The 15,290-nt window shown below is 52.6% G+C and overlaps 4 protein-coding genes across 4 annotated transcripts; 3 read left to right on the top strand and 1 right to left on the bottom strand.

The window, feature by feature from the left end:
- Positions 1 to 262: 262 nt before the first annotated feature.
- Positions 263 to 2,170, top strand: J4E86_001232 (uncharacterized protein; the record flags this gene model as incomplete). Its single annotated transcript, XM_051441802.1, has 5 exons — positions 263 to 436; positions 607 to 757; positions 810 to 1,029; positions 1,085 to 1,438; positions 1,492 to 2,170. The coding sequence occupies 5 exons, from the start codon at positions 263 to 265 to the stop codon at positions 2,168 to 2,170; spliced, it is 1,578 nt and encodes a 525-aa protein (XP_051307973.1).
- A 963-nt stretch (positions 2,171 to 3,133) lies between these two features.
- On the top strand, positions 3,134 to 4,867 carry J4E86_001231 (uncharacterized protein; the record flags this gene model as incomplete). The annotated part of the gene is made up of 1 exon (XM_051441801.1): positions 3,134 to 4,867. The coding sequence occupies one exon, from the start codon at positions 3,134 to 3,136 to the stop codon at positions 4,865 to 4,867; it is 1,734 nt and encodes a 577-aa protein (XP_051307972.1).
- Positions 4,868 to 5,490: 623 nt separating this feature from the next.
- J4E86_001230 (uncharacterized protein) lies at positions 5,491 to 6,505 on the bottom strand (the record flags this gene model as incomplete). Its single annotated transcript, XM_051441800.1, has 3 exons — positions 5,491 to 5,806; positions 5,860 to 6,329; positions 6,386 to 6,505. The coding sequence occupies 3 exons, from the start codon at positions 6,503 to 6,505 to the stop codon at positions 5,491 to 5,493; spliced, it is 906 nt and encodes a 301-aa protein (XP_051307971.1).
- A 1,384-nt stretch (positions 6,506 to 7,889) lies between these two features.
- J4E86_001229 (Type I Iterative PKS) lies at positions 7,890 to 15,194 on the top strand (the record flags this gene model as incomplete). The annotated part of the gene is made up of 3 exons (XM_051441799.1): positions 7,890 to 8,906; positions 8,958 to 13,810; positions 13,862 to 15,194. 3 exons carry the CDS (start codon positions 7,890 to 7,892, stop codon positions 15,192 to 15,194), a joined length of 7,203 nt encoding a protein of 2,400 aa, XP_051307970.1.
- Between the last annotated feature and the right edge of the window lie 96 nt (positions 15,195 to 15,290).

Here is a 15,290-nt window from a genome sequence, read left to right as displayed (position 1 = left end):
AGCAGGACTGACAAAACAAAGAAACAGACATGACTGCGGAACTCGCGATTACCCAACGCGACATGGCTGACAAATGTTGCACGTTTGTGCTCAGTCGCCTCAGATGTGATGGAGCGCTGGCGACAGACGGCGACGGGCCCTCACCGACGCCTCCCAGCTCATTCACTTGCCTGTATTGCAGCACTCGCTTTCGCACCCACGTAATACCAAACTTTGCCTATCCCATTCTACACTTCTCCCGACATCCGACTTTCATTCCGAGATGGCTTCTACTGAACGACCTCTGGTAGCGGATGTGCACGACAAACCAGAAACCACCTCCAGTCTCACTCAACATGGCTCTACCGAGAATGATCAAGCAAAGCCTGAACCCGGCTATCAAAGCGGGCTGCCGTTTTTTCTGGTCGTCTTCGCCTTGCTGTTGAGCATGTTCTTGGTGAGTGGACTGGACTTCCGTGACACCACATGCAAGCTAACCAATTATACCCTAGATCGCCCTTGATATGACAATCATCGCAACTGCAATCCCAAGTATCACGGATGATTTCCATGTTAGTCTTCAAGTACTGGCAGCATTGATGTGCCCCAAACTGATACCCTCCATAGTCGGCCCCAGATGTCGGCTGGTACGCTGCTGCGTTCTTCATCACATTGGCCATATTCCAATCAGCATGGGGTAAAGCATACAAGCACTTCAATATTAAGATTACCTTCGTGGTAGCAGTCGTCCTGTTCGAGGTTGGCAGCTTGATCTGCGGTACGTTCACTTTGCCCAATTTTGGTGGATGCATCGACTAATCGGACCCTAGGCGTTTCGCAAAACAGTCTTACGTTCATCGTCGGCCGAGCCATCGCTGGACTTGGTGGAGCCGGCGTTACTGGTGGCGTGTATACCGCCATGGCCTACATTGTGCAGCCTGCGCAAGTTCCAACATACATTGGCCTCATCGGCGCCGTGTTTAGTGTCGCCAGCGTTGCTGGCCCCCCGCTTGGCGGTGCGCTCACTGGCGAGGTGAGCTGGAGATGGGTGTGAGTGCGGTACCTCATGCTGTTTTTCTGTCTCTCGCTAATATCTACATTCTAGATTCTACATCAATCTGCCAATAGGCGGCTTCGCCCTGTTGATCATATTCATCTACTTCCACTTGCCTGCCACAGTCAAACCAGTCCCTATCGGCCGAAAAGAACTCATCTTGGTCATGGATATTCCCGGTATTGTCCTCGGCATGGGTGCGCTTGTCAGCTTCACGCTCGCTATGCAGTGGGGTGGTACCCTGAAGCCTTGGTCTTCTCCAGACGTTATAGGTACCCTCGTAGGCAGCGTTATCATGACTGTCCTCTTTGCCGCCTTGCAGTGGCAAGCGGGCGAGAACGCCTCCCTCGTTACGCGGATTATGACGCAGCGAACAGTGGCAGCACTGTCAGCATTCATCTTCTTGTTCGTATCCCACCGCCAAGATGTTGTTTTGATCGCTAACGAACTACTCGCAGTCTGAACTCAACCAACTTCCTCCTGGTATACAATCTCCCACAATACTTCCAGGTTATCAACGACCTCTCCGCCACAGAAAGTGGTATCAGAAACCTCGCACTCATTCTTTCAACTTCAGCTTTCGTCCTTGCAAGTGGCTTCATCCTCGGCCGGGTCGGCTACTACCACATCTTCCTCATCAGTGGTTCTGCTCTACTCACAGTCGGGGCGGGCCTCGTATACACGCTCGACCTTGACTCCACAGTCGCGGAAGTAGTGGGGTTTCAGATTCTGGTTGGTATGGGTATCGGATTAGCCATCCAGGCTCCCGTCATTGTTGCACAGGCTTTCTCGGCCCCTGAGGATATCCCAGTAGTCACGTCGATAGTCATGTTCTTCCAGCTAGTGGCGGGAGCGATATGTGTATCGGCCTCTCAGACACTTCTCAACAACCGGCTGATCTCAGCACTGGCAGACCTCGCGCCAAACATCACACCTGAGCAGGTCTTCGCTGTGGGTGCGACGGAAATACGTGATGTTTTCCAGGGGGGCGATCTCGTCGCAGTGCTCAAGTCCTACATGGTTGGTCTCAAAGATTCTTGGCTTTTTGCGACTGTTCTGGCTGCGATCACCTTTCTCCTGGCTTTTGCGGGAGAATGGAAGAGTGTGAAAGGCGCAAAGCCTGCGGCTGTTGCATGATATTGGCCTGTGTACTTTACCTGAGATTTTGTTTTCATAAGACCTCTTGTAATACTTTTAGAGCATTGCAGCAGAGTGCAATTACTCCTTACATCAAAATATCGGAAATGCGTCCTTTGGAATGAGCTCTCTTTGTCCACGTTTCGCATGATTGCTTATTTTGGGCCGCCCTTGTGTTACACTGAAGGCTATGTGTGTGGGGCTTGACTGTACCCCCACTCACATAACGACAGCATTACACGAGACAGCTTTGACCCGCTATAAGACCGAAAGCACTGGAAACATACCGTTTCTTTGAGAGCCTGCTCAAACGCCATGGTCAACCGATTAGCCATGCATCAGACCCTCTCCAAGTGAGCATACTGGCCCATCCTGAACTCAGCCGGGCGTCGCTTCAGGTTTGGCTCCCAGGACTACTGTGGATACGAGATGTACCAGCTCGTCTCTGTTGTAGTTAGATTGGCCCGATGAACTATCAGCACGGGAAGAACGTGCATGGAATGAGCCCCGGTTCCAACGGCCCAGCTGTTGTGTCAGCGAGCCTCAGCCGCGATACCGGTAAGCATTTGACAGCCACCATTTGAGTCACCGAAGCCATGATCCAGATACTCAGTGTTGCCCTCGCCGCGGCATACAATCAGCTTACGAGGCCAGAGCTATCTGTGGGTCGGGCGTTTAGCAAGGTCTGCAGTTGGTGGCGCAGGTCTTCAAGCCACGACTGAGCGGTTTCCGAAGAGGCAACTTTCACGTTCAAACAACTGCCGAGGCGAGTCTTAAGAGAGGCTAGAGATATTATCATACGAATATAAATGTCGAAAGAGGCTCCCATCATCTGTCAGATCAACTGCGTCAAACAGTCTCTTCAACTCGGCTTCCTTCGCTGGAAGATTGAAGAACGACCTTATTTTAAATCATTCTCTCTGAATAGCTTCTCATTCAACCCAATCCCCTAAGAAAGTCATGATGCCCCAACGAGCATTGGTAGCACTTGCTACAACGCTGCTTTCGGCTGCCACCATTTCCGCCGACCAATACGCCAACAATACCGACTGCCGTGTCCTACCAGGGGATGCTGCTTGGCCAGCCAAATCGCAATGGGACAAACTCAACGCGACGATTGAGGGCAGACTCATTGCATCCGTACCACTAGGTGCAGCTTGCCACGACCCAACCTACGACGAGGAGAAGTGCAACTATCTGCGCGAGAATTGGCAGCTACCAGTCACCTACGAAGACGATCCCACCACACCAATGAGCTATTGGTTCCAGAATTCAACCTGCGACCCCTGGACTGATCGCTCTACGCCATGCGAGCTGGGCCATCTGGCTGTTTATGCAGTCAACGTTAGCCAGCCCGCTGATGTTTCGGCCGGACTTGCTTTTGCACATGAGCATAAGATCAGAGTCAGTATCAAGAACACTGGCCACGACTTCAACGGAAAGTCGGTTGGTCAGGGATCTCTGGGTATCTGGACTCACAATCTCAACTCCATTCAACCAATCCACAACTACAGCCAACCCTGGCACAAGGGTCCAGCTATGAAGCTCGGTGCGGGCGTCAGAGGCTATGAGGCATACAAGGGTGCTCACGATGCTGGCCTCCGGGTCGTCGGTGGCGACTGTGCCACTGTTGGCATTGCAGGAGGCTTTCTCCAGGGTGGTGGCCACTCGCCTCTCTCTGGCGTTTACGGAATGGCTTCTGACAATGTGCTTGAATGGGAGGTAGTCCTCGCGAATGGTACGTTCGTGAAAGCTACACCTGAACACAACGAGGACCTTTACTGGGCACTTGCTGGAGCTGGTCCATCTACCTTTGGCGTCGTCACCGCGGTCACACTACGTGCATTCCCTGACGGACCCGTCGGCGGCGCATCAATCATTTTTGATCGCAGTCAGATGAGCAACGACACCTTCTGGGAAGCATTCACCTACTTCCAAGAAGCACTCCCCGGACTCAATGCTGGTGGAGCGCAATCATCCTTCGCTACCCTACCGCTGCAATTCTATCTGCAAGCCGTCACACGGCCCGACTACACCAAAGACCAGATGCGTGACTTGCTGTCAGAATTCACCACGAAGCTTGACTCTCTCCATATCGACTACAATCTCACCATCACTTCCACGCCTACTTACCTGGACCATTTCGTAACATACTTCGGCCCCGCACCATGGGGCCCTTACGTCATCGGTGAGCTCATGACAGGCCGTCTTATTCCCCTTGAAGTTAGTCAAGCCGACCCAGCCGCGATCATCGCTGCGTATCGCGAAATCACCGATACCACACAGATCATCATCGGCTCCACCGCCCAAGACGTTTCCATCACGCCGCTTCGTAAGCCCGTTGCACCCAATTCCGTGATGCCCAGCTGGCGCACAACAGTCAATACATTGCTCATCCAGAGCTACTTCAACTCGTCGATTTCCTGGAACGAGAAGCAGCATCTGCAAGACCAGCTTGTCGGCTTTGCGCAAAAGCGCATTGATGATCTCGTGCCGGAGGATACGGGGACTCATTTGAATGAAGCAAACTTTTCGCCGCTGATTGACTGGAAGACACAGTTTTATGGCACTAACTATCCGAGGTTGTTGGATATTAAGCATCGGTTGGATCCGGAGAATGTCTTTTGGGCTGTCACTGCTGTCGGTTCTGATGCGTTGGAGGTGGCTGCTGATGGTCGACTCTGCGTTGCCCGTTAAGGATGAATGAGTACGTCGTTTAGTCATCGTTATATCTTTGGTTTGCACTGTACTGCAGTAGGCAATCTTTGACTTGAGTGGTTGTACTAGAACGGTTGTGTTAGATACTAGAAGGGTTACATTAGAGCGGTCGTATTAGAGTGGTTTATTGAATTCATTCGGTACGTTTGACAATGTTCATTATAGCTACTCGTTTCAGCTACTAAGTGCATGATCGAAGAGGTTTTCATAATTTCCAGGCTGCCAGATCACGCGAAGAAGTCCCACGATCACGCTCTTGACTGTCCAAACCGCCCCAACACCATGTCATATCTACAATCTCTTGCATCGTTGATAACACTAGATTTACACATGGTGATTAAAGCTCTCTTTTCAGCTCTCAGTGATATTTCTGAGCCATCCTAGGCGGCGTAGGTGTATGTCAACCGTGCCAGGAATTCACGTACATAATCGTAGGTTGTTCCGGCTCGCGTAGGTACTAGTTACGAACTCGATCTCAGTGACTAGTCATAGTAGAGATTGACAAGAGATTAGCGTAATGGAAGTTTTATATGTTGTTGATACGAAAGTCAAACTATCTATGCCCATCCAAGGGCAGGCGAATGCGCATCGATTTGTCACAATTAAGCTGCGACAATCTTCTTGACGAAATCCGCCTGTAGATTTGACAGCATGGGAAAGTCTTCTCCACTCAACACATCCAAATGCCCCTTGCCAGGAGCGATATGCAACACCTTCGGCTCCGGGAACGTCGCATGAAGCGCAATCTGCGCCTCGGGGGGCGAGATCTGGTCCAGCTCCGGCACTACCATCAACACAGGTGTACGGTCCAGGTATCTCATGATACCTTGTGGTTGCCATAGCTTTATCTTGTAGTACGATTGGAACGTCGTGTGGTTTTCGTGTCGCGGGGCGCCACGCGTTTTGGCGTTGACCATACTACAAACATCGGTCAGTTATGCATCGTCACTCATTAGCATTGCTTGACTTACTAGTCAAACTCCTCTTTGTCTGCCCCTAACCCCATCCCAGCGGGGTTCTTACCCTCAGCCGTCAACACTGGGACGTATAAAGGCTTGTTCCCACCGAGCTGCGACTCCCGGTCTTGTTGGAGTTTGGCAAGCACTTTGGGGAACTTCGATGCTTCGTATTCGAGGTTCAAAAGCGGGCAGATGGCGATGCAGAAGCGAATGCGAGGGTCCAGAGCTGTGGAGGATAGTGCAATGACACCGCTGAACGACATGCCCCAGATACCAATCATTGAAGAATCGACGTTTGGAAGACTCTTGACGAAAGTGACTGCATCAGAGTAGTCGGATACTTGTCTCGCTGGATCGATGTCGTTGCGCGGCAACCCATCGCTCAGGCCGAGCGTTCGCGGGTCATAGATCAGTGCTGTGATTCCGTTCTTCTGGAACTGTTCGGCGACATCTGGTACAAACATCTCTTTGACGCAATTGAACTATCATCGTCAGCTTTCGGTCTGATAACGTCTTTGAACCGTCGAGAAGATCATACACCTGGCGTAATAATGACCGCAGGCCCCTTTCCAGACGACACTGCAGCATTGTACAGGTCACCACGCAAAGTGAGACCATCAATGGTCTTGAACTCAACTTCCTGGATGTCGATTGCCATGATGCTGTATGATTATGTAAGGATTCTGGAGGAGTTCAACAACTTTGCCACGGATTCGGAAGATGCTTCTTATCTCAAGCCGTCTTTGAGGATATTAGATTCCAAAGAGAATTGCGCCCAATGAATGCGTTACGTATACCACCAACTACTGACATGAATTTGATACCCACAACTATAATTCATCACCCAGAGAGTATACCTACGAGTCAAACATTGTGGAAGTACTACGGGGAAGTCAGCATCAAACGCTACACGAACGCAGGGTCAGAGCCTTGCGCAAAGCTACTACATGACGCTGGGTCACAGACATATGCAAAGTAATCGAAAACCACAGCCAAGTTCAGCTGAGTACATATCGTTGCGTACCGAACTATGCCAGGGTTCTAAAGATGGCGCCATGTGCTGACCGCATAATCTCCGTCCAGCCATTTGCCGTCACACCAATCGCAACCGATTTGGAAGAAACGTTGCAGCTGTATGCCAAATGTCCACTTTGTTCACAAGCCATAATCTCACATCAGCTTCATAGATTAATCGTGGTTCACCCCGACGTCTTTCGGTAACGTCTTGCTGACTGCATGTCAGCAGTTCCGATAGTCCCAGCGACCAAATTCTTGCGTCAATGATACTGCCGATCATGAGAGGAGATGATTGGATGGAATTTCGGAACCCGAGCCACCAATGCCAGCCGCGAGCAGTTGGTGAGGCTGATCGTTGGTGGCTTTGTCAACCCCACGAACTAACCCCACAGATCTAACCAAATTCAGAAGCGACTGCCGAAGTTAGGGTAGCACAACGACCCTAGGAGAGAAGCAAGAGGCTCGCATTTTTTGCGTTATCTCTCAGGTGTCATATTACCATGTTTCCACCAACCTCAACAACTGCGAGGATGACTTTGCAGACGCAAGAGCGCAAACGCTGTCTACAGTTGAAGCTGGTGGTGTCATGAATGTCTAATGTCAGGCTCATGATACGCAACGTCAGATATTACAGTGCGCAAGAACGAGGTCTTGTGCAAGCTGGTAGAGGCAGACAGGGCTCAGCGATGCAATGATACAAGCGCGAGTAGACCAATCGCAGTGACTATGTTATCGTCACAGTGCACTTTGCAAGATCCCAGCGAAGCCCTTTCTTTATCAGGAAGTTTGCACTTTTCCGACTGCTTTGTCAAATTCTTCCTAGCATTGCTGCGCATACTACATTTTAGAGAGCTTGTGGACTAGCACAAAACTATCCGGACTAGATAGAGAAGAAATAGAGTGAGCTTGAGACTCACAATTCATTGCTATAGCTTCGTGCTAACACTTCCAGCTCTCCTTACCATACTAGACCAGATTTCTTCCGTCTTCACTATCGCAAACCTTTGATCAACTCCTGCCTCAACATGGTTATCAACGACTCAGGCCATGAGGACTACGGCCTCAACCAACGAGCTTCAGCAGTTTCTGCTGCCCCGAAGCCCCGCAGATACACACAAGAACCCATCGCTGTTGTTGGCATGGGATGTCGTCTTCCTGGGGACAGCAATTCTCCACATGCGCTGTGGGACTTCCTCGAGCGTGGTGGCATCGCAGACAATACACCACCGCAAAGTCGATTTCGTCTCGATACCCATCATGACGGATCCAAGAAGCCAAAGACCATGAGATCGCCCGGTGGGATGTTCCTCGAGAACATCGATCCAAAGAAATTTGATGCCGCCTTCTTCAGCACGGGCAAGCTTGATGCTATTGCCATGGACCCGCAGCAGCGCCAACTTCTGGAGGTCGTCTACGAGTGTCTCGAGAATGCCGGAATCCCTCTCGAGAAGCTTGATGGCGAAGCAATCGGTTGCTTCGTCGGCTCTTATGGAGTTGACTACGCCGATATGCAGGCCAGAGACCCTGATGATCGAGCTCCCTCTGTCACCATCGGCGTTGGTCGTGCCATTCTCAGCAACCGCATCAGCCACTTCTTGAACATCCATGGACCAAGTATGACGATTGACACAGCCTGCTCGGGAAGTCTTGTCGGTGTCGATGTGGCATGCCGATACCTTTCAAGTGGCGAGATCGATGGTGCTCTTGTTGCGGGTGCCAACCTCTACTTCAACCCGGAACACAACATGGACAGCGGGCCAATGAAGGGAGCGTCCTCGCTCTCAGGTCGCTGTCACACCTTCGACAAGAAAGCCGACGGCTACATCAAAGGCGAAGCTATCAACTGCGTGATGCTGAAGCGTCTTTGCGATGCGGAGCGAGATGGCGATCCGATCCGAGCGATCATACGTGGTACCTCTACCAACAGTGATGGTAAAACTCCGGGTATAGCAAGCCCCAGTTCCGAGGCTCAGGCGAAGGCCACGAGGGCTGCTTATGCCAACGCTGGAATTTCTGACCTGTCAGCCACCGGCTACATTGAGGTATGCTATCTACTTCTCTTCACAGCACAGCATTGAGCTAACGCCATCTAGATGCATGGTACCGGAACACAAGCAGGTGACCCACAAGAAGTCAAGGGTGTTGCATCAGTCTTCTCTTCCTCGAGACCTGAGAACGCACCTCTGTTAATGGGATCAATCAAGAGTAACGTCGGTCATTCAGAGCCAGCAGCCGGTATCTCAGGACTCATGAAAGCCATCATGTCTGTTGAGAAGGGGAAGATTCCAGGCAACCCTACCTTCATCGACCCCAACCCAAACATCGACTTCGAGGGCTCAAGAGTCCGCGCAACGCGATACACCATACCCTGGCCTGCTCAAAGTGGTCCCAGACGTGCGAGCGTCAACTCTTTCGGGTACGGCGGGTCGAATGCTCATGTCATCATTGACCAAGTTCCCGAAGAGAAGAAGAACTTTGTGTCTTCGGTCGGTGACGGCTTTGGGGATCTCCTGGAAGATGACGTTGCGGTTTCCAGACCACACATTTTGCTCTTCTCTGCAAACGACGAAACCTCGATCAAAGCTTACACTGCTTCGTTGCGCAAACATCTTTTGGATCCAAGGACAACTGTAGACCTACCTGACCTTGCTTACACGCTCTCAGAGCGACGTTCCCGACACTTCCATCGAGGATACATCGTTGCGAAAGACCTATCACTGGACTCCAACGCCATCGCCTACGGTAAGAAGAACTCAGATGCTCCAAGAATCGGATTCATCTTCACCGGACAAGGCGCCCAATGGTCGCAGATGGGTAAAGCACTGCTTCAGAACTTTCCAGAAGCGCGCGTGGTCATCGAGCGACTCGACAAGGTGCTCCAGAGTTTGGTACATGCACCTGAATGGACTCTCCTCAAGGAGCTTACCGAAGCCCGGAGCCCGGAGAAGCTACGTGATCCTGAGTTCTCACAGCCGCTCGTCACAGCCCTCCAGATAGCTATCGTCACTGTCTTCCGCAACTGGGGTATCCATGCTGAAGCCGTAGTGGGCCATTCTTCAGGAGAGATCGCTGCCGCATATGCAGCTGGACTCTTGACGGAAGACAATGCGATCAAGGCCGCCTACTATCGTGGATATGCATCGAAGGCGACCCGGGACTTGCAAACCGCCAGAATGGGCATGATGGCTGTTGGCATCGGAGCGGAAGATGTCCAGCCCTACATCGCGAAGGCTAGACTAGCAAATCCGGGATCGAAAGCCGTTACAATCGCCTGTTACAACAGCCCAAACAGTGTCACTCTATCTGGAACCGTTGACAGTCTGGATGCTCTGCGCGTGGAGCTAGTTGCGGACCAGCACTTCGCCCGCATGCTTCAGGTCGACATGGCGTACCACTCATCCTTCATGGGAGCCGCAGGGGAGGAATACGTCAAATGTCTTGAAGCCGAATCATTTCGTACAACTGGTACTCACTCCAAGACGAAGATGTTTTCGTCTGTTGATGGTGACCTGGTCAACCGTCCAGTGGATATCGCGTACTGGAAGCACAACATGGTGCAACCAGTAATGTTCGAACAAGCTCTTGACCACATGCTCTTTGGTGGAGAATCAGTCAATTTTCTTATTGAGGTTGGGCCGTCTGGCGCATTGGCTGGACCCACTGCACAGGTCAAGAAAACGCTACCTGGCGGCGGCTCGAAAGTGCAATACTGCTCCGCCTTGACGCGTGGCAAGGATGCAGAAAACGCCATCTTCGACGTAGCCGGGCGACTATTCGTCGCTGGCTACGACGTGGACTTTACCAAGGTCAATTGCATTCCTGCGCGGTGCAAAGTCGTAACTGACTTGCCCAATTACTCCTGGAACCACAGCACCGACTACTGGTACGAGAACGAAGCCAGTCAGGAGTGGAGAGACCGGAAGTTCCCTCATCACGACCTTTTGGGATCCAAGGTACTCGGAACAGCCTGGCAAGCGCCTGCATGGAAGAAATCTCTCAGGCTCGAAGATCTTCCTTGGTTGAAGGACCATCGCCTTGGCCCCGATGTCGTCTTTCCTGGAGCCGGCTATATGTGCATGGCTATCGAAGCTATGATGCAAACGGATGCAGTCCTGCGATCCCAGACCGGCGCAGTCCTGAAGCACAAACAGCAAGTCCGTCTGCGCAACGTCTCTTTCGACAAGGCCCTCGTCCTGGAAGAAGGGAAGGATACCAAGATCATGCTGACGCTTGCACCTTTCGCCAGTCTGAAAGACTCTTGGTATTTCTGGGTTGTGAGGTCTCTCGTTGCAGGCTCTTGGGTGGACCACTGCAAAGGCCAGGTCCGCATGGAGAAAGACACGGACATGCCCGCATCTGGAAGCGACATCACTCCACTGCAACATGCTACCCCAGCAGCTCTTTGGTACAAGTCCATGTCTGATGTGGGCTACAACTTCGGCAAGGCCTTCCAGAAACTTCAGTCCGTCGAAGCAACATCCGGATCAAGACAATGCAGATCTCAAGTCGACTTCAGCTTCCCAGAATCCGATTTTAAGCAGTCAGCGTATCCTATCCATCCTGCAGTATTCGATGGCTGCATGCAATCCTGCGCCCCGGGGCTCTGGCGCGGCATCAAGAGTAGCGTCAACGCGGTGCTGGTGCCCGCCATCATCGACGATGTCGTCGTCAAGACAGACACAAATCTGCGTGAAACCGCGATCTCGGTATCGAAGACTGTATTCTCCGGACCTGGTCGCAAAGATCTGGCCAAGAACCATTCGTCCAGTGCGAAGGTCTACGACCCCTCCACGGGCGGCCTCGTGTTCAAGTTGACCGGCCTGCACTACCACATGCTCGATTTCCAGGATAATCCATACGCTGCTCACTCGTACAGCAGATTGGTCTGGGGCCCAGATCTTACACTGAGCCCACAGGCCTGCGGGTCGATCAAAGCCGCGGGTTGGCAACAAGTTCGAGAGATCGCGGATCTGATCGCGCACAAGAAGGCCAATGCAAAGGTAGTCGAAGCTTCACTGATTCCCGGAGAATCGGCTAGCGTTTGGCTCGAGGGGTTGTCTTCCACCTCCAAAGTTCGAAACGCTTTCAAGAGCTACACCTTCTTGACTCACGACGCCCCTGCAATTATCGACGCTCAAAGCAAGTACGAACAAGTGCCTAGAACTTCGTTTCAGCTGTTGGACTTGGGCAAGCCTCTTGAAAAAGAGCCCAACGAGTCGCTGCGAGATACTGACCTCGTTGTCCTGCGTCTGCCTCCAGGCGCACAAGAGACCATCGAAGTGATCATGGGTAACGTCCAAAAAATTCTCGAGACCAACGGACACATCCTGGTACTCGAGCAGCGTTGTCCATGGAACCCAGATGTGGACGAGAGCCTGGCTGGTGGGTCTGCAACGAATGGCTTTTTGCGCGATAGTGCGGAGCTTTTGGACTCCCGTGGCTTCAGGGTAGTGCATACGGTGGACTGCGGCGACTCTGCATCTCTGTCCCATGCATACTTGGCCGTCCGATCTTCCGACCAAAGCAAACCGGCCACCTTGCCTCTCGATGTTATACACTTGAACGACCATGGGCAGGTCTGCGACGCCATTACGAAAGACCTTTCAGATCGTAGCTGGGATGTCAAGCACGTTCGCCTTGAAGATCTCGGTGAACGTGTTCGCAAAGACGCGACCGTTTTGGTAATCTCAGAGCTTGAGACGCCGCAGCTGCCAACTCTGTCGCCTGCGCAATGGGTCGCTGTCCAGCAACTCCTGCAAATGAGGAACAAGATTCTTTGGGTCAGCAAGTCGGCACAGTGGAAAGTCACGAACCCTGATGGCGCTATGATTCACGGCCTGTGCAGGAGTGTTCGCACCGAAGACCCGTCCATGAAGCTTACAACTCTCGATATCGAAGACGCGACCAACGAACACGCAGTGCCGTCCATTGACCTACTACTGAGGGAAGTGCAGAAAACGTCGTCTATCAAAGGCTTTGAGGGCGAGTACGTGGAACGCGATGGCGTTCTTCACGTCAGCCGCATCCTTGGCGATGATGACATCAATGCAGCCGAGCAGGCGAAGACGTCTGGCGCCCTTCCCGTTGATCTGCGACTTCACGAAGCTCCAACAACGGTCCGTTTGATCGCCGAGCGCGTGGGACAGATAGATTCGCTCCACTACGTTGAGGTTGACTCGGAGGAGCTGCCCTTGGCCAACAACAAGGTCGAAGTAGAGCTCTTCGCCTCCGCGCTCAACTTCAAAGATGTCGCCGTCACCATGGGGATTGTCCCGGAGAACAACCATCTGCTGGGCCTCGAGGGCGCAGGAGTGATTCGGCGTGTTGGTGCGAAGCTCAACACACCTTTCCATGTTGGTCAGCGCGTGCTGGTGTTTGAGAAGGGCACATTCGCGAATCGTATCATCGCCACTACTGAGCGTACGATTGCCATACCTGAGTGGCTCTCGTACGAAGACGCTGCGACACTGCCGTCTGTGTACTTGACGGCACTGTACAGTCTGTTCGACCTAGCGAATCTCAAGCATGGAGATCGCGTACTGATCCATTCGGCTACGGGAGGCTTGGGTATAGCAGCCATCCAAATATGCCAGGCGGTTGGAGCCACGGTATACGCCACGGTAGGACAAGAAGCCAAGAAACTGTTCCTGCAGGATACCTTTTCGATACCTGAAGAACACATTTACAACTCCCGAACCATCGACTTCGAGGCCCAGCTCATGGATAGCACCGATGGATATGGAGTCGATATCGTCCTCAATTCTCTCACCGGAGACTTGCTCGACGCATCTTGGCGCTGCATCGCCGAAGGCGGAACCATGGTGGAGTTGGGCAAAAAGGATCACATTGATCGCAACACACTCTCCATGGAGCCCTTCGCCCGGAACGCATCGTATCGCTGCTTCGATATGTCGCATAAGCATGTTTCAGATGAGGTTATTGCAGTGTAAGTACTCACTTTCTGTCGCTGAGACGACGGCCAACTAATCTTCTCCAGACTCATGCGCAAGATGATGCACATGATAGTGACGCGTGGAGTCAAACCAATCTCTCCTATTGAACTCTTCCCATACAATGACATCCCTTCGGCCCTCCGTTTCTTACGAAGCGCCAATCACATTGGCAAGATCATCATCTCGAACAAAGGCCTCGCCGATGCGGATCCCGTTGTGTCAGTGCGTCCTGCTCCGCGGACGCTTCAGCTCCGCGGCGACCTATCGTACCTCATTGTAGGTGGACTTAAGGGCCTCTGCGGGTCGATGGCAGTCGACATGGCTCGACACGGTGCTCGCAACGTCGTCATCATCGGCAGGAGTGGCTACGACGATTCCAGGTCTCAAGCAGTGCTGAAAGATCTTGCCGCTGAAGGCTGCCACGTGGACCTGGTACGCGGCGACGTAGCCAAAGTGGAAGACGTTCGCAATGCATTCAAGAGCGCCACGATGCCTGTCGGTGGAGTCGTTCAAGGCGCCATGGTGCTTCGCGACAAGCCCTTCGAGACCATGACACACGAGGAGTACCATGGGGCGATTGCATCGAAAGTTGCCGGGACATGGAACCTGCACAACGTCGCCCTGGAAATGGGTCTCAATCTGGAGTTCTTCACGATGTTGTCCTCCATCTCAGGTCTCATCGGACAGCCTGCACAAGCCAACTATGCAGCCGCCAACGTCTTTCTGGACAGCTTCGCATACTACAGAAGAGGTCTGGGCCTGAAGGGTAACTCGGTCGACCTCGGCGCGATTGAAGACGTGGGGTACATGGCCGAGCACTCGAACCTCATCACTGCGCTCGATACTTCAGCGTGGACGCCCATCAACGAGGCGCTCTTCCACAAGATCGTGCGGTTCAGCATCATGCAGCAAGAGGACACTCCAGTCAATCCCTCTTCTTGCGCGCAGCTTATCACGTCCATCGCCGTCCCGCAAGCCCCGTCGTCGCGTTTGTTGACCGATGCGCGCTTTTCATCCCTGCTGTTCGGCAGCTCGGCCGGAAGCAGCACCTCTGAGGCGTCTGGGGCGAACAAGGAAATCCAGACGCTCTTGATGACTGTGAAGACTGGTGCTGAGATGCATGTTGCGTTGCCGCTGGCTGTCGATGTTGCGAACAAGCAATTCATGTTGACGCTGCGCGTCGACGAGCCTCTTGAGCCCGCAAAGCCATTGTCGGCATATGGATTGGACTCGCTTGCAGCTGTTGAGTTCAGGAACTGGTGTCGCGTTCAGCTTGGCGCCGACTTGACGACTCTGGAAGTCACCAGTGCGCCAAGCTTGTTGAGTTTGGCGGAGAAGATTGTCGCGAAGATTCAGGCAGCCAATGTGGCGAAGTAGAGGACATATCGGAGGAGGTTGGTTGTCATAGCGCGGTGCTGGGAGAGAGAGGACAATAGAGCTTTATCGTTCAACGAATCTCAGGTGTATCTTCGT

Source organism: Alternaria arbusti (genome assembly GCF_024043155.1).
Source record: "Alternaria arbusti strain BMP 1465 chromosome Unknown scaffold_1, whole genome shotgun sequence".
NCBI classification, from domain to species: domain Eukaryota; kingdom Fungi; phylum Ascomycota; class Dothideomycetes; order Pleosporales; family Pleosporaceae; genus Alternaria; species Alternaria arbusti.
The sequence above is the reverse complement of the archived record's forward strand: the minus strand, read 5'-3'. Positions and strand labels throughout refer to the sequence as shown.